Raw genomic sequence first — 21,817 nt, forward strand, 5'->3', positions numbered from 1 at the left:
TCGAGTCCTGCAGCCAGACATCTCGCCGTCGCCTGCGAATTCGCGTCGAGTGAACGGCAAGACAGCTCGAGGATGGTGGAAGGTCGGGGCACGGCGCACGGACGGGTGCCCGTCTTCGTCGGAGACGACTTCGAATTGCTTTCAGAGCAGTTGGGGTGCTATTTCCACGCGAATGATGTAGACGACGAGAGCAAGCGCAAATCGATCTTGCTCGCCTCGCTATCAACGGAACATTATTGACTACGAAGCGATTTGGTGGTGCCGGACAAGCCCAGTGACGATGGGCTGTCGTTTCAGGACGTGGTAGAGAAGATGAAAGCCCACATGGCGCCGGAGAAGTCATTGCAGCTGGCTCGATACCAGTTTGATCACCTCGCGAAGGGTGCGGAGGAGCGCGTCGCAGATTTCGTGGCGCGGGTGAAGCATTCGGCCGTGGCTTGCAAGTTCACGGCAGAGGAGCGTCCAGCTCGACTCAGAGATCGCTTTATTTCTGGGTTGCAAGATGCGAAGATGGTGTCGGTGATTCTGCGAATGTGAGGTGTCGACGTTACATTCCACTCGGCGGTCGAGACTGCTTCAGCTGTCGAGCAGACACTCAGAGATGTCCGCGCCATCGCCGGCCAGGGCGTGATGGGTGACCCCGGGGTCCACGTGATGACCCAGGTGCCCCAGGCCACGCGCACGCCTTTCGGTGCGGCCGGGGCCGCATGCCGCAGCGCGGCTGCGCAGGCAGCGAGATGAACACAAGGGGTGCTGGGGGTGTGGAGGACAGCCCCGGCGGCGGGTGTGCCCGTATAAGAACACCGTGTGTTTGCATTGTCACAAGGTGGGACATCTGAAGCGTGTGTGTCGAATGGCGGGGGCCGCCGTTAAGGTCTTGGATAGCGAGGTGCGGGACGACCCCAGCGACCTGGAGCACGGCCTGCAGCCTGGGCATAGCGATCCCGGCGGCCCGGAGCAGGAAATGCAACCGATATTGAGCCTGTTTTCAATTGGTCTGGAGGTAACAAGACCAATGACAGTGGAGGTCGAGGTGAACGGGGCACCGATTGTGTTTCAAGTTGATACCGGGACCGAACAGACCGCTCCTGACCTCCACGGTATTCACCTGGTCAAGACGACCTTTTCGCTGTACACGTACACCAGCGAAGCGATTGCACCACTTGCTGTGACAGACATCTCGGTGGTGTACCAAGGTCAAAGCGCCCTACTCTCATTGTTTGTGGTACGAGGGGAGGGGCCCGCCCTTTTGGGCCGGGACTAGCTGGCTAGCCTCAGGCTAGACTGGACGGCGCCAGCCAGTGGCCTTGGACGTCCCATGCTGGGCCGATTAGAGTTTCGGTGGGAGGAGGTTCCTGTTTCGGAGTTCGTACCTCCAGCTACACCTGTGTCTCCTTCGGGCCCCGTACCTCCGTTTGGGCCCGTGCCTCCCTCGAGACCCGAGGGCGAGGTTCCGGCGGCAGGAGCCGCGACGATGCAACATGGGTTTCCGTTCATTGCTTCCTGCAACTACGATATACTGTTCTGGAGCAACGGGGGCTATGCCAGCTGCGACGGACTCTCGCGCTTGCGCTGTGCTCATGATACAGTACACACCCGTGTCGTTCAGGCGATTTCAGCGGGGGATTGGAGCGAACCGGTCGCATTCAAGAAGTTCGCGGTACGCGACCAGCGACTGTGTCCTCGTCGACGTTCAGATGGGGACCGGCATGCAAGTCACCTCAACGTCGTGACAACCAGGAGGCGTGCGCGCAGTGTGGTTCATAAATTGTTAATTGTTGTGTATTTTATTCTCGCGGCACGAGTGATTCAGCATGGCATTATTAAAGCAAATGCCGACGGTCTGCGTGTGAGCATAATGTGTTTGATTGGGATCAATCTATATAATGATCAATATGATGTGAAGAACTTGCGGACAATCGTTGCGAATACAGAGGTCTTTCAGATCTCCAGCTTCGATGACAGTCCGCGGTTCGCTGCCCTCTCATGTGTTAGATTTATACTGGGGGAACGCGCTGTACGTGAAGGGAAGTTTGCATCGGCGCAGACGATGTTTGTGCTGGTGTTTGACACCGATATGTATCCAGTCAATGCTGTTCGTCTGTATGGACGTGCGTTGAGGTCTCGGCTGAAGTTGCTGCGGCCAAAGGAGCCGGTGGCAGGGGCGGTGTTGCGCCCGGGGCTGATGCGTGGTTTTGGTGTAGAATGGCTGGTAATAGAGCCTGCTAATTGCCTGGTTCGAGTCGATGGCGGGGAGCAGGTTCGTTGTTCAGCGTCACCCCTCCCGTTACTCTTGCGGGGGCCGGGTGTTATCTTCCCAAGGCCGCCCCACCCGCTGCTCCCGCCTGCGACGGCGCCCTCATGTCTGGTGGACTCAGCGTGTTTACCTGTTTCTGTCCGTGGGGGACGATCAAGCTTGTCGGCCGGGGGCGCGGGAGGTTCGTCTCAGCGTATCACCGCGACCTCGCCGGATGGCGTGTAAGCATGGGCCGCCTGGGGGCGCTTCTGCTGCATTGTTATCCTGTGCTCCCAAACTTTCTTCTTTATATCTTTAACACGGCCATGGTTATAGTGGTCTGCAGACATCATGGGCTTCGTCGTGCAACTCAGTACTCGAGCACCAGTCCACTGCATTTGGGATGCAACTCACTCACGCCAACACGATACATGTTGTGATGGGGATAGAGGGCTGAATTGTGGGCCAGATTATAATGACGGCATTATTGTGACAGGTTGTGCAGATGAAGCACGTTTTCTTTTGTGCCGTCTCATCTGGGTTTGATTCACAGCCGGCCTTCACCCCAGGGTTACATCTAGGTGATGTGGTACTTGGAAGATTTTACATGGTTGATGTCGTTTTGTTCCTCTGTTTTTTTTTTTTATGTCGTAGTATGCTTTGCCAATTATGCTTATCATTATAATTGTCATTTCATAATCATACTTTTAGGAGGGAGGAATGTGGTGTATTGGCATATGCATGCAAAGCACAATGTGGAGAGCGTTGTGGGGGCATGGAGGGTGGTGGTGATGGTAGTCACGTGTCTGCAGGATATATAGCTGTTCGCGTCCGCTGGAGGCTTGCGGTAGTCTAAAGTAGTGTACATCCGGACGGGCAATAAACAGAGTTCGACAACCCTCACGACTCTCTGTGCCTCACCGCCCTCCGGACATTACAATGTGGTAATGGTATTTTACAGTTTAAGGCAACACAACAATATAAATAAATGTTGTTGTTGTTGTTGTTCAGCATCATGTGCGCAAACGTAGGTGAAATCTGCGGTTCACTGCATGGTGTGGTGTTGTTGTGGTGCTGTGGTGTTGTTGTTGTGGTGTTGTGGTGGTTTTGTTGTGGTGGTTTTGTTGTGGTGGTGTTGTTGTGGTGGTGTTGTTGTGGTGGTGTTGTGGTGGTGTTGTGCAGCATCATGTGCGCAAACGTAGGTGAAATCTGCGGTTCACTGCATGGTGTGGTGTTGTGTTGTTGTGGTGCTGTGGTGGTGTTGTGGTTTTGTTGTGGTGGTTTTGTTGTGGTGGTGGTGGTGCTGTGGTGGTGGTGGTGCTGTGGTGGTGTTGTGCAGCATCATGTGCGCAAACGTAGGTGAAATCTGCGGTTCACTGCGTGGTGTGGTGTGGTGTGGTGTGGTGTGTTTTTGTACATTACCGATCTCTCCTGAATCACACCACCAAGTGGAGCCTCGGACTGGGGATCTTTCCGCTGGCGAGCCGTGACCTGGATCGAGTCCGAGTCGTCCTGCGAGATCCCTGAACCCGTCCGTTGTTTCGTCTGTGGTTCTGCCTCTGCAGGCCTGTCCACAGCTTTGAAGAACCTGCTGATAACCGGCTGGTGCGGCGGTGCTGCCCTGGGTCTGGATCTGGATCGACGGAATCTTTGCATTAAATGTTCATCCATATCCCCGTTACTCGTTTGTGGAAATCTCTCTGCCTTCACGTGGTTGGTCAAGAATGGGCAGAATATTTGTTTAGCTCTCGTTATGTTTTCTTATAATTGAGAAATCATACCGCCATTTACACTTACAACTACTGTACTTTATACGCTTCAAAATTCGACCGATGTCGAAAAACGTTCCGGAAAACACTACCCCGAACTACTCCACCATGACGAGCATATATTGTACGAGGGATAAATGAATTCCACAATGATGTGAACACCAGTTCCCTTGTTACATTCTTACAAGGAACTCAAACGGAAGAGGAGGAAGCCATTTGGCCCATCATGCCTGTCTGCATTCCATCGACACCACAGTAATTAAATCTAACCGCCGCCGCATCAATTTATTGACTTCAGGGATAATATAATTATCGACTTCAGGGATATCGACTAACCCCGAAATATATATATATATAAAAATATATATATATATATAAAATAAAAAATATATATATTAAAATATCTTCTTCTTTCGGCTGCTCCCGTTAGGGGTCCCCACAGCGGATCATCCATTATGATCCGCATAGTGATTTGGCACATGTTTTACGCCGGATGCCCTTCCTGACGCAACCCTGGTCGCCTCTTACGACACAGGGATATGGTACACCTATTTTAACCGGGGTATACACCGGCCCAGTATACTGGTACTCATTTCGCCGACCTCGGAAGGATGACAGGCTGAGTCAACCCCCTGGTGTATTAATTCAGTGGCCTAACGGGCTTGAACTCAGGACATTTTGGATCCCAAGCCGCTGCCCTAACCACTGCGCCAACACCAGGCTCATAAATATTTATTTTATATATTTATATATTTTTATATATATATAAAAATATATATATATATAAAAAAATATATATAAAAAATATATATTTATTTATTTTTTTAGCCTGGTGTTGGTGCAGTGGGTAGGGCAGCGGCTTGGGATCCAAAAGGTCCTGAGTTCAAGCCCCGTTATGCCACTGAATTAATACACCAGTGGGTTGACTCAGCCTGTCATCCTTCCGAGGTCGGCGAAGTGAGTACCAGTATACTGGGCCGGTGTATACCCCGGTTAAAAGAGGTGTACCATATCCCTGTGTCGGAAGAGGCGACCAGGGTTGCGTCAGGAATGTGTATAATCCGGCGTAAAACATGTGCCAAACCAAATCACTATGCGGATCATACGGATGATCCGCTATGGCGACCCCGAAAGGGAGCAGCCGAAAGAAGAAGAAGAAATATAATATATATATATATATATATATATATGTATATATATATATATATATATATATATATATATATATATATATATATATATATATATTGTTGCGGTCTTCGCCGGCGTGCGACGGCCACGTAACTCGAATCGCGGCACGTCGCCCACCGGACGGACAATCCAGTCGTGACCCTCTCGGACTAACGCCGGGAACCAGTCACGGGTGGACCTTTCGGTCTCACCGCGATCGAGCCAATCAGCCCCTCGCGTGGGATAGGGTTGCTCGCCAAATTCGAACTACCTAAGTACCCACGCGGAGGGTAGACCGGGCGATCGCACCTCGCCGCAGGTCGACTTCGGACACGGGCCACTTGCCGACCCGCCCGTACTATCAGAATAACCGAGCGGTGTTATCGTCGACCTCGACGGTTCCGATTAATTATCGGGCGTACTCAGCCCACTACCAACCCTTTACGTGAAGCAAGATGGGGGTTCAATGGAGGAAAAAGACGAAGCGAAGGAGAACAGTTCAACAATAAAGCACATTTATTCTCGGCACACGGGAAGCACACAAATACAATTCCACTAAATCCACACAAAAAAGAAAACACAATTCCATTTACACAAAAAGCAAACATAAAAGTGAAAACACAGTGCAGAGCTAATACCGACTACCGAGCACACGGCAACACTTATACAATTCTACTTCACAGACGGCGCCGACAACACATACCCAAACCAAGGAAAAGAAATCCCCCAAGAATGAGGTAGGCCTGAGGCCGAGACCGGGTCGGGCCTACCCGTCTGGTGATGAGACGCGGAGCGGCGATGGCCCCGCAACCCGCGGGCCTCGTGGACAGTGCCTGGCAGGGGGTGGGAACGGGGCCCCCTTGGTCGCACTATCTCAGCGCGGGGGGAAACAGGAGGGGGGTTGCTGATGCTCGGGGTATAGAGGATCTTTATTATGTGCGACGAGCGTCTCCACCTCGGCCAGGTCGCGCTGTCGGCCTCCCTCGGGTGCAGCTTCCTGCACGACGCGAGCACCCCCTCGTCTGGTGTCGCCGCCTTTCCACAGCCCGTCCCTCCGGCTCCGACTCCAACGCACACGACGAGCAGCTCCACCGCCCGCGAAGTCTTGACCCTCTGCTTCCGACTCTCCTCTTCTTGACTCTCCGACCTCCGCCTCTGGACTCTCCGACTCTCCACCCTCCGACTCTTTCTGACTCTGACTTTGGACTCTCCTTTTCTTGACTCTCCGACCCCGTTCTGCTGACTCTCTCGTTCCCTCTTGCGACTCTTTCTGAACTCTTCTTTGGACTCTCCTCTTCTGCTGACTCTCCGACCCTCGTTCTGCTGACTCTCGTTCTCTCTCTTCGTTCTTGTTTTCTGCTGACTCTCCTCTGACTGACGAACACCGTCCTTTTATCCCCCCGTAACTTCGCCTTTGACCCCCTCGCTTTGACCCCCTCCCTTTGACCTTTCACCCCGCTCCCCATTGGCCCGAGAAAAAGTGGGCGTGAAGGCTTTTTGATCCACAAATTTGCATATATCGATCGTTCTGGAGGCGGGGCCAAATCGCCCCTCGCTCACCGATTGGACGGCAAAAAGTGGGCGTGTGTCGTTTTTGATCCGTTTTTGAAGCAGAAAATCCGTGGTTTTGTACACGCTGTTCAACGTGCGCCCCACACGAGTCCAGCATCGGTGCCCATGAGTGGCGCGAGATGACGGTGATGCGATGGTGGCGAGTTGTGACGGTAAAGGTCGGGCGGTTGTGGTGAAGCGGCGTTGTGGTTGGTGGTTGATGTTGTGGTTGTGGTGATGGCGATTGGTCCAAAATAAAGATAGTAAAAGAAAAACGGCTATCCTGAAGAGTCGCAGCACGTATAAATGACATGTATTCCCACTAGACAACGGGTTTGGGCCTAACTACACATGCACTTACCGAGATACCTCACCTAAGGGACCTGAATGGTGGTTTGCTAATCTGGTAACCACAACACTACCCCTTCCTTTTACAGACTCGTCCCGAGTCACAAATTTTCGTGTGCCATCATGTGTAGTTTTCCCTAGTACATTTTACCTACGGATCCCTGAGTGCGACATTCATGGTATTCGTGTCCCCAAAATAAATAACCTGAGGGCTGCGTAACTACCTAAACAAACTCACTCACACGGACGACTTAAATAAAATTGCCGGCGCTAAGACATACATGCCGGGGGCGCACTCATATTTACAGTACATCTTAACCTTAACTTACAAATTTTACACTAAACCATGGCCCAGGATCATTGAACTCTGCAAAAGAAAGCAGTTAGCAGGGAGCCAGGCTGCCCGCATGCAGTCTCTGGCTCAAACAATGCAGGTGACAGGGAACGTGGCTGGCTGCTCACACGCAGTCCAAGGCCTTCCCTTTTGAACTGAACGCAGTGAACCACAACGGTGCATGGGCTGCACAACGCAGTCTCCGTGCCAGCTCAAGTGGCACACGCAATGAGCACAACGAATGGATGCATGAACGGTTTGAACTGAATGCATGAACCACAACGGTGCATGGGCTGCACAAACGCAGTCTCCGTGCCAGCTCAAGTGGCACACGCAATGAGCACAACGAATGGATGCATGGACACAAACACGGTGCACGGGCTGCCACTGCAGGCCCGTGTTGTAGCTGCCAACAGGGCAGTTCTCGCAGCTTGCAAACTGTTGCCTTGATCCTGGCGCACATGGAAATGAACAGGGGGGGCAAAGCAAAAATTTAACGGGGCTGGTGAACGTGGGCAGTGGGCATGGCATGGCAAAGGTGGCAGGCAAACACAGCCCGCAGAAGAAGGCCGCTGCAGGCAAACACAGCCGGCAGATGAACTGGCCGGCACAGGCCTTGCAGCAAAACAACAGCTGCCGATGAAGTTGGCCGGCCTCCGCCTCGAAGAAAAACACGGCCAGCCGATGGAGTTGGCTAGCCTTTGCCGTTCAGTGGAGGTTGGTGGAGGGAGTGCGGTGGTGCTGGCCACTTGGAAGGCGGGCTCGGACCTACCTACCTGTCTCCCTCCCAACCTATCGCCTTTGCCTGTCACTGTACATACCTCCCCTTAATTTGTCAAACCCCAATTTAGCCCCAACTTATTTTTTTGTTGTTTTTATTTTTACTTCCCCACTATAAATCGTCCCCTAACCCCTTTATCGCCTTTGTTCGGCTAACCTATCCTGTCACCTAGCCTACTCCCAACCCCTACGTTCCCTTCCCCGGAGGGGAACAAGGGAGAGCTAACGTCCTGTGTCGAGGCCCAACGAAGCTCAGAATGGCCTCCCCAGAGTTCGGCGATCTAACCCAAAGTGGGTCCAGCGGCCCACAAATCGACAGCGAGGATGGATGGTGCGGAGGGGTACATCTCCTAATCTACCCTAACCATTTAACTGTTAAACTACCCCGGGCTTTCAACAAGCGCCTCTCGCTTAAACTATTGGTTCTAACAACCCAGATTCCCGTCGCCTGTGTTGGTGTCCTCACAATTTTGGGCCTCGCCCCCAATTTTCTCTCCGTGCCTCACACGGTCTCCTGGCTGGGACACGTGGCTCCCTTTGGCAGGCACGACCCTCTGCCGAATCTCCCGCTATGGCACCCCGGGCACTACACTGCCTCCGAGCCTACCAGCTCCTAACACCGGGGAGTGCCCCCCATGGCACCTCCCCTGAAACGCACACGTGGCAGGCCGGCCTCCCGGGCCCCTTTCCCGAGGGTCACCCGTGCCCACAACACTGCCCACGCGGCCACGGCGCCCGGGCCCCCGCACTGCCAGGCGCACCCGTGCGCACTACTCTATCCCGGCCCCCCATGGGCCCATGGCCTACCGCGGCCGACTAGCCTGGTGCCCGGGGTACCCACTCAGCGATACTCACCTTTCGCAGCCACGCTCCCAAGCCCGTCAACAGGGCTCCTGCACCCCTCCAAATGGGTCTCGAGCCTACTTTCCCACCAACAGCAAAACGACCTCCATTTTCAATTTGACTAACCCAACTAACTCACTTTACTCTGTCCCCGGGGTCCCTTGGGCGGGAGTCACTCCTCCCCCCAATCACTCATCGCACCATGCATTCCCCATTCACTCCATACACACAGACCCGCTGGCCTCACTCACTCAACAAGTACTCACCTCACAACTCACCAACTCTTCAACACACTCACCGCTGAACTCTGCCATCCTTCTAACTACATCCCCTAACTAACTCGTGCTCCCACGTCGTCCCTTAAACTAGTAGCACGTTCCTTTTAACACTACGTAGCTAAACTACGTCCCCTCTACACATCCACAAGTCTGTCACTGTCTCCAAATAATCCCATTAATCAATTCCCCAACCTAAAGCTCACTAAATCCCTCTACCTAATCCATTCCACGGACTCCATGAGGACTTACCCCTGCCCCATGAAGTCGGTCTAACTAAGCTAACCCTTCCCCCTAACTAGTTTCCATCCTGTGCCCAGGGTAAGGGGGTCTTTCACCCTGCTCCAGGAATCCTGTACACCCGAAAGTGAGGCTTGCTTTTTTTTTTTTTCATGCGCAGCACCTGCGCGGCAACTCAGAGCTCGCGCACTTTGCACCTGCCCGTGACGTCATGCAGCTGCACGTGTTCCTCGTCCCTCCTTGGACGGGACCATCCGGCAGAGATACCCCTCCTGCCGGATTCCAACCCCACGTGCAGCCATGACGTCACCGTGCGCATAAAAAAAAACACAAGCCCCACGTCTCGAGGGGTTCCCACGCGAACACATGTGCTTTGCCCGTTGGAGCTTAACACACACGATCGCGTGGAGAACCCGTCCGGTCCAAATCCGTTTACCTGCTCAACTTTTGTCCGTCCGCGGGATCGGCAAATCCATCGCGTGCGTTTCCGGACCGGGACTTCACTCGCAAGCGAGCACGTGGTGGTCTCGTGCGTTGCACAGCACGAACCGCGTGCTCACTGCTGGGTGAACCCGGCACGGTCCACGAAACAGCTACAGCCGCTACTCGGCTTTCTCTCCTCTGTCGCCGTCGTCGTCTCCATTCCACCCACGCACACCTGCGTGTTACGACGCACACAGTCCACACCCTCACATTCACACGGGAGACGCGGCTGCGTGCTCCCGCATGCCGACCGACATCTCCTTTACATACCGCTCTCTCACACACCCGGTCTCCCTGGCACATAGCGACCTTGCACACGGCCGTTCACTCACGCGTGCGGGGGCACTCACCCGCGGTGCCTCACTCGCACTCCGTGCCTCATCCACACACGCGGGGGAACTCAACCGCGGTGCCTCATCCACACACCGTGCCTCACTCATACACGCGGGGGCACTCAACCGCGGTCCCTCATCCACACACCGTGCCTCACTCACACACGGGGGCACACACACCGCGGTGCCTCACCTACAAACACGGCCTCACTCACACACGCGGGGGCACTCACCCGCGGTACCTCATCCACACACCGTGCCTCACTCATACACGCGGGGGCACTAACCCGCGGTGCCTCACTCGCACTCCGTGCCTCATCCACACACGGTGTGCTGGGAAGCACGTACTCCGGCAACATCGCCACCACACCACTCACACGTGGTGCCTCATTCATACTGGCCGTTTCATCCACACACACGGCCTCTCTCACACACGGTGCCTCATCCACACACGGCGTGCTGGGAAGCACGTACTCTGGCACCATCGCCACCACACCACTCACACACGGGGTCGCTTCCACACACGGGGACGCACTCACACCTTGCACCACACACACAGGGACAACCATACTGGGGATTCGTGTCCCCACAAGGGTCTCCGGGGCCTCTATACCCCCCAAGCTCTCCGTGCACCCGTCCACAGCACTCGTCCCCTCAACCTCGCAAAACACGACCGAACTCACCTGGTCGTGACTCGCCTCAAGGGGGCATACTCCCTCCCCTCGTTCCTGGAGAAGGCCATCCAGGTGCTCGCACCGGGTCCCTGCACGCTCCGCGAGCTCACCCCCATTATCCTCCACTACCTCCGTGTGTGCGTGCGCGTCACTTACCCCGTCTTCATCGTGTAGTCTTCCCTCTATCGTTCCCATCTCCCGAGTCTCTGCCAACTATTCACCCTTTACCTCCCTTGTCTCAACTATTATTTCCTTTGTCACGGCCTTCATGCCCGCCTGCAGGCATCGGCCCATGTTCTGCGTCTCACCCCGGAACTTTTTCATTTCTTCCTTCATGTTTGCTTCCATTCCGTTTATTTGCTTATTCATTTCGTTTTTCATTTCATTTGTATTTGTATCCATCTTTTCGATCATTTTCGCATTCATCTTTTCGTTCATTGCCACCAGCATGGCGCATAGCTGGGCCATGTTGGATGCACTCAGCTGAGCCGTTTCGGCAAGGGTTGGGGAAGGGTTTTGGTGGAGAGGGGGGGGGGAGGTGTCATACACTGCGGCTGCTGCCGCACCCATTTCGGGCCCTGGGTTCAGTTGGGCGAGTCCGTGTTCCTGCACAATCAACATTTCCTGCTCGGGGATTCCATCCTGAACCATGGATCCTACACATTCTACATCCATTTCTAATACCCCCGGCTCCCGCTCGCCTTGAGACGCCATCTTGCTTCTCGTGAAGGGTTAATTTGCTCGCTCGTAATTTGGAGGGAATCGGGGGTCGCTTCTCTCACCCCTGGACCGATTCCCGTAAATTTAGCCGGAGACAGGAGAGCCCGTTGTCCCGCTCTCCAATACCAGTGCCGCGAGGAGGGCGATGAATTTGTATCCCACTCCTGACACCAGTGTTGCGGTCTTCGCGCCCGCCGGCGTGCGACGGCCACGTAACTCGAATCGCGGCACGTCGCCCACCGGACGGACAATCCAGTCGTGACCCTCTCGGACTAACGCCGGGAACCAGTCACGGGTGGACCTTTCGGTCTCACTGGGATCGAGCCAATCAGCCGCCCCGTGTGATAGGGTTGCTCGCCAAATTCGGACTACCTAAGTACCCACGCGGAGGTTAGGCCGGGCGATCGCACCTCGCCGCAGGTCGATTTCGGTCACGGGCCACTTAAGCGACCCGTTCCGTACTATCAGAATAACCGAGCGGTGTTATCGTCGACCTCGACGGTTCGATTAATTATCGGGCGTACTCAGCCCACTACCAACCCTTTACGTGAAGCAAGATGGGGGTTCAATGGAGGAAAAAGACGAAGCGAAGCGGGAGAACAGTTCAACAATAAAGCACATTTATTCTCGGCACACGGGAAGCACACAAATACAATTCCACCAAATGCACACAAAAAAAAGAAAAGACAATTCCATTTACACAAAAAGCAAACATAAAAGTGAAAACACAGTGCAGAGCTAATACCGACTACCGAGCACACGGCAACACTTATACAATTCTACTTCACAGACGGCGCCGACAACACATACCCAAAACCAAGGAAAAGAAATCCCCCAAGAATGAGGTAGGCCTGGGGCCGAGACCGGGTCGGGCCTACCCGTCTGGTGATGAGACGCGGAGCGGCGATGGCCCCGCAACCCGCGGGCCTCGTGGACAGTGCCTGGCAGGGGGTGGGAACGGGCCCCCTTGGTCGCACTATCTCAGCGCGGGGGGAAACAGGAGGGGGTTGCTGATGCTCGGGGTATAGAGGATCTTTATTATGTGCGACGAGCGTCTCCACCTCGGCCAGGTCGCGCTGTCGGCCTCCCTCGGGTGCAGCTTCCTGCACGACGCGAGCACCCCCTCGTCTGGTGTCGCCGCCTTTCCACAGCTCCGTCCCCTCCGTTCCGACTCCAACGCACACGACGAGCAGCTCCACCGCCCGCGAAGTCTTGACCCTCTGCTTCCGACTCTCCTCTTCTTGACTCTCCGACCTCCGCCTCTGGACTCTCCGACTCTCCACCCTCCGACTCTTTCTGACTCTGACTTTGGACTCTCCTTTTCTTGACTCTCCGACCCCGTTCTGCTGACTCTCTCGTTCCCTCTTGCGACTCTTTCTGAACTCTTCTTTGGACTCTCCTCTTCTGCTGACTCTCCGACTGCTCTGCTGACTCTCGTTGTCTCTCTTGGTTCTTGTCTTCTCCTGACTGTCCTCTGATTGACGAACACGGTCCTTTTATCCCCCCGTAACTTCGCCTTTGACCCCCTCGCTTTGACCCCCTCCCTTTGACCTTTCACCCCGCTCCCCATTGGCCCGAGAAAAAGTGGGCGTGAAGGCTTTTTGATCCACAAATTTGCATATATCGATCGTTCTGGAGGCGGGGCCAAATCGCCCCTCGCTCACCGATTGGACGGCAAAAAGTGGGCGTGTGTCGTTTTTGATCCGTTTTTGAAGCAGAAAATCCGTGGTTTTGTACACGCTGTTCAACGTGCGCCCCACACGAGTCCAGCATCGGTGCCCATGAGTGGCGCGAGATGACGGTGATGCGATGGTGGCGAGTTGTGACGGTAAAGGTCGTGGCGGTTGTGGTGAAGCGGCGTTGTGGTTGGTGGTTGATGTTGTGGTTGTGGTGATGGCGATTGGTCCAAAATAAAGATAGTAAAAGAAAAACGGCTATCCTGAAGAGTCGCAGCACGTATAAATGACATGTATTCCCACTAGACAACGGGTTTGGGCCTAACTACACATGCACTTACCGAGATACCTCACCTAAGGGACCTGAATGGTGGTTTGCGAATCTGGTAACCACAACACTACCCCCTTCCCTTTTTACAGACTCGTCCCGAGTCGTCAAATTTTCGTATACAAAAAAAAATAAAAAAATTTGATACATATATATATGTATCAAAATATACATACATAGTTGAAAGTGTGTTTGTCTGTGACCTATGCACGTGAAAAGTACTAGACTGATCCTCACCAAACTTCACATGCTGACAGAACATGTACCCAGGAGTGTCCCGATGTGAAAGAATTGTACTTCCGACTTCCGGTTTCCGAATTATGACGTCATCACCTGATTGCGTAACGTTAATTTTTCAAGTTCAGCCGATTGACATGGGGCCAAGGGAATTTGCTAGAGAATGAGAAATTAATACTACAGTCAATTGAAGACAATGACTTGCGACTTCCCGGTTTCCAAATTATGACTTATGCATTCGACACACTTATCATAGGCCCCATTCACATCAACAAACACCTATTTTAATGCATGATTAACACGTCATATTTTATTGTACATACAGGTAGTCGTCGACTTACGACCACGATCGGTTCCGACCGACCAATCGTAAGTCGATTTGGTCGTAAGTCGACCAACCTTTATTTATAGGGTATAGGCCGATGCAAAAATTACCATATGTATATTATACCATATCCAGTACACACCAGATATGTTCAATGAGGCTCTGATATACATTGAAGATTTGGTATTATACACGAGCAGGAAAGATTTAACTAAGTGGGGACTTCCCTCTTCTAATAGGTCTGAAAGTGCAACCATCAGTAGAGAATGGTTCCGTGAAACAAACTACAACATAGATACTCTCACAAAGTTTGTTTCTGACAATGAGCCGCTTCTGGTACAGGATCAGAGTAATGCATATCAACTGATTTCTGAAGCGGTTCAAGAGGGAAGTGGTGTGATATTTTTCTTGGATGCCCGGGGTGGTACTGGCAAAACATTTGTCCTCAACCTTTTGCTTGCTAAGATGAGGAGCCAGAAAAAATCGCATTAGCCGTTGCTTCATCCGGTATCAACACTACTTCAACACTACTTTCAGGTGGCCGCACAGCGCATTCTGCTTTCAAATTGCCTCTCGACTTAGCTACAATGGAATATACGGTTTGTGGCATTGGCAAACAAACTGAAGCAGAAAAAGTGCTGAAGAATTACGACCTCATAGTTTGTAATGAAGGTACGATGTCGCCTAAGGATGCATTCGAAGCATTAGATAGAACTATGCGAGATTTAAGAGGAGTAGACCTGCCTATAGGTGGAGTTACGCTGGTTATTTCTGGCGATTTCAGACAAACTTTACCTGTAGTACCCCGTGGCACTCCAGCTGATGAAATGAAAGCCAGTATAAAATCTTCATACCTCTGGACATTCGTACAAACTATCCATCTAACAACAAATATGAGGGTCAAATTATATGGTGATTTAGATGCTGGCAATTTCACACAATTACTTCTCAAACTTGGAAATGGTGAAATCCCGAACACAAATGATGTAATATCTATTCCCGATGACTGTGGTACAATAGTTTCATCTATGGAAGAATTATAGGCTCATGTGTATCCCAATTTAGCGACTAATTACAAAAACATACAGTGGCTCTGTGAAAGAACAATCCTGGCTCCACATAATGAAACAGTCCATGAAATAAACCATCAGTTATTACAAGTAGTTCCAGGTGAACAACATAGTCACAAGTCTATTGACACCACACTGGATACTGAGCAAGCCATACATTATCCCACAGAATTTCTAAACTCATTGGAATTACCAGGATTGCCTCCGTACAATCTGTCGTTAAAAGTTGGATTCCCTATTATATTTTTACGTAATCGAGATGCACCAAAACTTTGCAACGGAATTAAACTGATTGTGAAAAGACTACTACCACATGTAATTGAGGCCACTATCAGGACAGGATGTGCGAAAGAAGAAGATGTATTCATTCCGCGAATTCCACTCATTCCATCAAATTCAACGATTGAATTTAAGAGACAACAATTTCCTGTATGCCTGTGCTTTGCGATGTCTATCAATAAGGCACAAGGACAGTCATTGAAAGTAGCAGGGCTGGAATTATCCGCTCCTTGCTTTTCCCATGGTCAGCTATATGTGGGATGCTCCAGAGTGGGATCGTCGGAGGCTTTATACATATTGGCCCCAGAGGGGAAGACATCAAATATTGTTAATCCTCGAGCACTCCACTAAAATTATTGAGCTACTTCAGTTATTTCATAAACGGGAATAGGATGTGCGATGAAGGAAATACATGTTGCTGGTGAAAAATAAAAATGGTGGTGGGAAATAAAAAAAATGGTTGCGGTGGTTTGTATATATATATACATATTACAGATATAAATAGAATGGTGATGGCGTATGGCGTATGTGTATAATATTTTATAATTAAATGGTTATGGGCTATGTAGATATTTTATAGAATGGTTATGGGCGTAGGTACGTTGTAACTTCGTATACATAATAACAATTTTTTATCAGGATAACAGACGTAAATAAATCAAATACGCTGGGCCAGGCTGGGTTATGCCCGAAGTATAAATTAAGTCGCAAATGATGACATGAAACCAGCCTCACATTGTTCAGGCATTATGGTTTTTTATCTGATGCGGCAATAAATCTTAACATTTTTGAACTCGTCTTCTGCATATAAAACATGGCGGGGAAAATATAATATTATAGTGGTGATGAAAAAAATAATAATGGTGGCAGCCTCTACAATTTTACAATTAACTGTGACATATACTCCTTCAGACCCGCCGTCATCCACGGGATTCATGTGCGGAGCACGGGTATCCCTGCTAGTGTGTGTATATATATATATATATATATATATATATATATATATATATATATATATATATATTGTTGTGGGCCGGGGGTCGGTGGCGAGAACGACCGTGAGGTGGGGAAGTTTACGCCGTCTTCCACCGGTCTCCCCGGAATTATAGACCGTCGCTCCGGAATTATAGGCCATCGCTCCGGATAACTCCGAAGCGGGCGGGTCAATTAATCGACCATGAAACGCCAATATCTCGACCGCGTGGCGTAGGGTTAATTGTCCAGTTCCAATATACCTTAGTAACCACACAGTTTTGGCTGCCGGGGATTCACGCCCTCGGAACGTCTGGCCGAACCGAATCACTCTACCAGCTACGCTGGAGTATCAACTTCAACCGACCAACTCCGGCTCGGATGCAGTCGAGCGGGCCTGCCCAGGACGTTCCGGCTACGATGTACCGATTACAGGGAATGAAACCCCATGTAAACTCAGATACGAACCATGCTGGACCAATGCAAGAAGGGACAGAAACGGACTAGGAACATTTCTAATAAATTTATTAACAGTAAATAACAGACAAGAGAAGCAAGACTTTAAGCGAATATTCAATGCAAGTATTTACAATGGGCAAAAACACTGATGCAGTTCTACTTCCAAGATGGGCTCAACACACTTAGACACACACACACACAAATGAAAAGAAAACCCAAGGTTCTTTATTCAATCCTCCAGCAGATGAGTGAGATGAGCTGGGGGTCAGAGTTCGGCTTGAACCTGGTCGTCGGAGGGAAGGGAGTACTCGGTAATGCGGCACCTGCCACAGGTCGTCGGCCTGGTCCCAGTCGCCCATGTGGGACTCGTGGCTCGTGGCGGCAACCGCGTGGAGCAACCGGAACCCCCGGGCGGAGATCAGGGTCACAGACGGGACCCACCAAGGCCCGTTCACTCCTCTTCTAGCCCAACCACCGTCAACCAACTCGTAATCACTCAGGAACTCCAGATCTCCACACCCTCTCAGAGCGTGCTCGAGGATATATCTCCTCCCACACGGGGTGGGGCCTTGGCGAGAATCATCTCGCTGTCCATCCCTAATTGGCCAGCATCCTACGGGCACAGCCTTCCTGGGCGAGGTATCGGCCATGCCCAGAGAAAGCCGCCCCTCCCCTCCACGCGTGTTTGAGGAAGGTGGATGGTGGTGAAGCCACGATTGCGTGTGGAACGTTCGTGGAAGCCGACGACTGGGACCGCGAGGCCCCCCCTCTCGGCAAGTCAAGGTACGAGCAGCCAACGGTGGTGATGGAGTGTGATGGGCAGGTGGTGAGATGTAATAACCTAACCATAAAAAACATCACAACGCACATATTCGACTCTCCCACTAGACAAAAGGAAGGGACCTGTCTCACACATACTTACCGGCATAACTAACTTTGGGACCTGAATGTTGAGTGCGCATGGTTTCCAGATTCAAAACAATGTATATATATATATATATACACATATACATATATATATACATATATACATATATATATATATATATATATACATATATACATATATATATATATACATATACATATATATATATATGTATATATATTCAAAATAGAAAAATATATTAAAATATCTTCTTCTTCTTTCGGCTGCTCCCGTTAGGGGTCGCCACAGCGGATCATCCATTATGATCCGCATAGTGATTTGGCACATGTTTTATGCCGGATGCCCTTCCTGACGCAACCCTGGTCGCCTCTTATGACACAGGGATATGGTACACCTATTTTAACCGGGGTATACACCAGCCCAGTATACTGGTACTCATTTCGCCGACCTCGGAGGATGACAGGCTGTGTCAACCCCCTGGTGTATTAATTCAGTGGCCCAACGGGGCTTGAACTCAGGACCTTTATTTACAAAGAAACAGAAACCTCAGGAACATGAACCAAACATTTCTTGAAAGCTTATGACATCGTATGTTCTATCACTGAATGCTATTGCAATTAGTCACTGCTGGAGTTAGTCTGAAATTGGCATTTACACAAAATCCTTGTAACTGATGTTCTCAATGTGTGCCCCTCCGCGGTTCAGACAGGCATTGATCCTGACTCCAAAGTTCTGTCCAACTTTCTTGTAGGTTTCATGTGGCACTGCCTGGAGGTAGTCTGACACCTCCTGCTTCAGATAATCCAGTGTGGCAGGGTGGTTGGTGTAGACAGAACCCTTGGCAACCCCCCAGAAACAGGAGTCCAGAGGGTTCAAGTCTGGGCTATGGGGTGCCCAGTCATGAGTGGTACCCAGGGTAACGAGGCAGTTTCTGAAGAGCTTCCGTAGGAAAGTGATGGTTTCACCAGTTGTATGTGGGGGTGCATCATCCTGCATAAACCAGGTTATGCTGAGCTAGTTTGGGGTGACCTTTTGGGCAAGATCATTACGGAACTTCTGAAGCATGGCCCGGTAGCGCTCACGATTGATCATCACCATCCTGCTGTTGTCATTCTCAAACCAGTAAGGCCCTAGCATTCCCCATCTGGCATTGAAGGTGCAGAAGCATGTGACCTTAGGCCCTTTCAAGTACCTCTCAGTGATCTCAGGTGGTTCTGCCTCCCCAGAAAATGTTGTTGTTGTTAATGGCACCATTCAAATGGAAATGGGCTTCATCACTGAACCAGATCAGGTTGATCCAGTTTGGGCACCACTCCATCCTGTCACTGAGCCAATTGCACATATCAAGTCTCCTTCTCATGTCATATTGACTCTATTTATGCCTAATATAGATGATGTATGGGAAAAACTTCAGTTCCTGAGTGAGGACACGCCAGACTGATGTTGGTTTGCTGCCTAGCTCCCAGGAACGCCGGCAGTGGGACTTCTTGGGATTGTCCACAACAGAATCCCGCATGGCGTCAATGTGTGTCCATATTGTCGGTTTCTCCACAAATGGGCTATGGGTTTTAACTTAGTATGTGGTTACTGATGCTGACCTGCCACTGTTCCCCTTGCTCTGGTTGTGCACTGTACCCTTGTGCTCAAAATGTTTCACAATACATTGAATGGCACAATTTGTGGGTCCATCACGTGTTCTGAGGTTGTATTCCCGGCAGAACCTCCTGCGGGTGTCTACATATGATATACCACAGAGCCACCACTTTTGTCTTCTGCTTCACTGTCAATGGCATAGTTGAGCAATGGAGCTGGAAATCCCAGGGAACAAATCCCATGATTACACCATCAAACCCTGAAAAGGAAAACGGTATAGGTCAAAAAAAACAAAGAAATGCCAGGAAGTCAAAGCTGTATCAATCTTTTTGAAACATTCTGTACATACACAAAATAATTCAGAACGATTGCTTGAAAACTGTGGACAAAAATCGTGTGACAAACAGACAACCAATACACACCAACATACTGTGCAGTACTTGGTAAAATTCCTTTGCCAAGTAACAAACAGACCCAAATAATGCATTATTCTCTCCTCTGGCGAGGGTAACAAGGTGAAGTAACCATGAAATTTGATATCCCCATATTATGTGCAGATACCATGAAGGTTTGACCAAAGGAAAGCCGATTACACTGAACAACAAATTTCAAAAAAATTTTTTTTACTGGAGATGTGTAAAGTGATTAAGACTAATTTGGGTACGCTGATTTCAAAAATCATAACCGTTTTGCTGTATCATGTCAGGATTTTCAGGAACAGAAATATTCCCATTGCCTAGAAGTCAGGATTTCAATGAAATTTACATATGTCTTTAACATGTCTATTTCGTACAATTGTTGTTAACTTGTGTTATATTTCTTTCTTTCAGATAAAGATGAGTAGGCGTTCCTGTACCAATCATCCTGACAACTTCTGTTATGTCTGTGGTCGGTATACCAAAAAAGATCAACAGCGAAGTATATCTACAGCAGTGAAAATGAAGGCCGCCTACTTTCACTACTTCGGGTGTAAGGTGGGGGACCAAGAACAGAGCTGGGCACCACACATCTGCTGCACAAGCTGTCACACAACCTTGACTCAGTGGTTGGTGGGCAAGCGCGCGAGCATGCCATTTGCGGTGCCCATGATATGGCGTGAGCCGCAGAATCATCATGATGATTGTTATTTCTGCTGCACAAGCATCGCCGGCTTCAACAAGAAGACTAAAGGTCACATCAAGTACGCTGACTGCGTTTCTGCTCGTAAACCTGTGCCTCATGATGACGAGAACCCCGTTCCAACACCTCCAGCTGATCAGAACATAGCTGTAAGCAGTGGTGAAGAGGATGGTGATGATGAACCTTTTGAACCCGACACTCAAGAATCACACCTTCTGAACCAGGGACACTTAAATGATCTTGTAAGAGATCTCTCACTGTCAAAGGCGAAGGCAGAGCTGCTTGGATCAAGGCTGCAGCAGTGGAATCTACTTGAACCTAACACCAAGATATCCTTGTTCAGAGCACGTCACAGAGACATGGCTGAGTTCTTTGAGATGGAAGACACGATGACATTCTGCAGTGACATCAACGGTCTGTTGAAAGAACTTGGGTGTGATCACGATCCTGCAGACTGGCGCCTCTTCATCGACTCGGGGAAGAACAGCTTGAAGGCTGTTTTGCTCCACAATGGCAACGAGAAACCATCAGTCCCACTGGCTCACGCGTTCGGCATGACAGAGACCTATGAGACTATGCGGCAGCTGCTTGATTCCATCAAGTACAATGACTTCAACTGGCACATCTGCGGAGACTTGAAAGTGGTGGCGCTTTTGTTGGGGCTGCAGTCAGGCTACACGAAATACATGTGCTTCCTTTGTCTCTGGGATAGCAGAGACGACAAGAATCACTGGACGAAGAAAGATTGGGAAGAGCAAAAAGAGCATGTACCTGGTCGACACAACGTGAAGCATGTCGCCCTTGTCGACCCAGCCAAGGTTTTCCTTCCACCACTCCACATAAAGCTCGGCTTGATGAAAAGTTTTGTACGGGCAATGGATCTGAATGGGCGTGGGTTTTTATACCTCAAGGAAAAGTTTGGCAACACCTTGTCGGAGGCCAAGATCAAGGCTGGTGTCTTTGTTGGACCGCAAATCCGACAGATTATGAAGGACGAAACTTTTCCGACAACTCTAAACCCCAAAGAGCTGGCAGCGTGGAGGAGCTTCAAAGCTGTGACGGACAACTTCTTGGGGAACGAGCGCGCGGACAACTATGAAGAAATAGTGCAGCAG

General features: G+C 50.6%; 1 protein-coding gene and 1 long non-coding RNA gene across 6 annotated transcripts in view; both read right to left on the bottom strand.

The window, feature by feature from the left end:
- The window catches only part of MSH3 (mutS homolog 3), a 163,047-nt gene extending 158,993 nt beyond the window's left edge, over nt 1–4,054 (bottom strand). Inside the window, exon 1 of one of the 5 annotated variants that reach the window (XR_015049253.1) lies at nt 3,659–4,045. Coding sequence is in view for 4 of the 5 variants with exons in the window: in XM_085846180.1 (XP_085702306.1) it covers nt 3,659–3,907 (249 nt within the window). In the remaining variant the exon portion in view is untranslated. Of the gene's footprint in view, nt 1–3,658 lie in introns of all 5 variants that reach the window. The other 4 variants (XM_085846180.1, XM_085846178.1, XM_085846181.1 and 1 more) reach the window with 4 other exon arrangements.
- An 8,304-nt stretch (nt 4,055–12,358) lies between these two features.
- On the bottom strand, nt 12,359–13,169 carry LOC147016936 (uncharacterized). The gene is made up of 2 exons (XR_015049704.1): nt 13,093–13,169; nt 12,359–13,009 (listed from the first exon to the last, which is right to left on the bottom strand). It is a non-coding gene; the product is annotated as an uncharacterized LOC147016936 (long non-coding RNA).
- Between the last annotated feature and the right edge of the window lie 8,648 nt (nt 13,170–21,817).

This window comes from Eptatretus burgeri, chromosome 11 (genome assembly GCF_056783735.1).
Source record: "Eptatretus burgeri isolate ZD-2024b chromosome 11, Ebu_testis_v1, whole genome shotgun sequence".
NCBI lineage: Eukaryota > Metazoa > Chordata > Myxini > Myxiniformes > Myxinidae > Eptatretus > Eptatretus burgeri.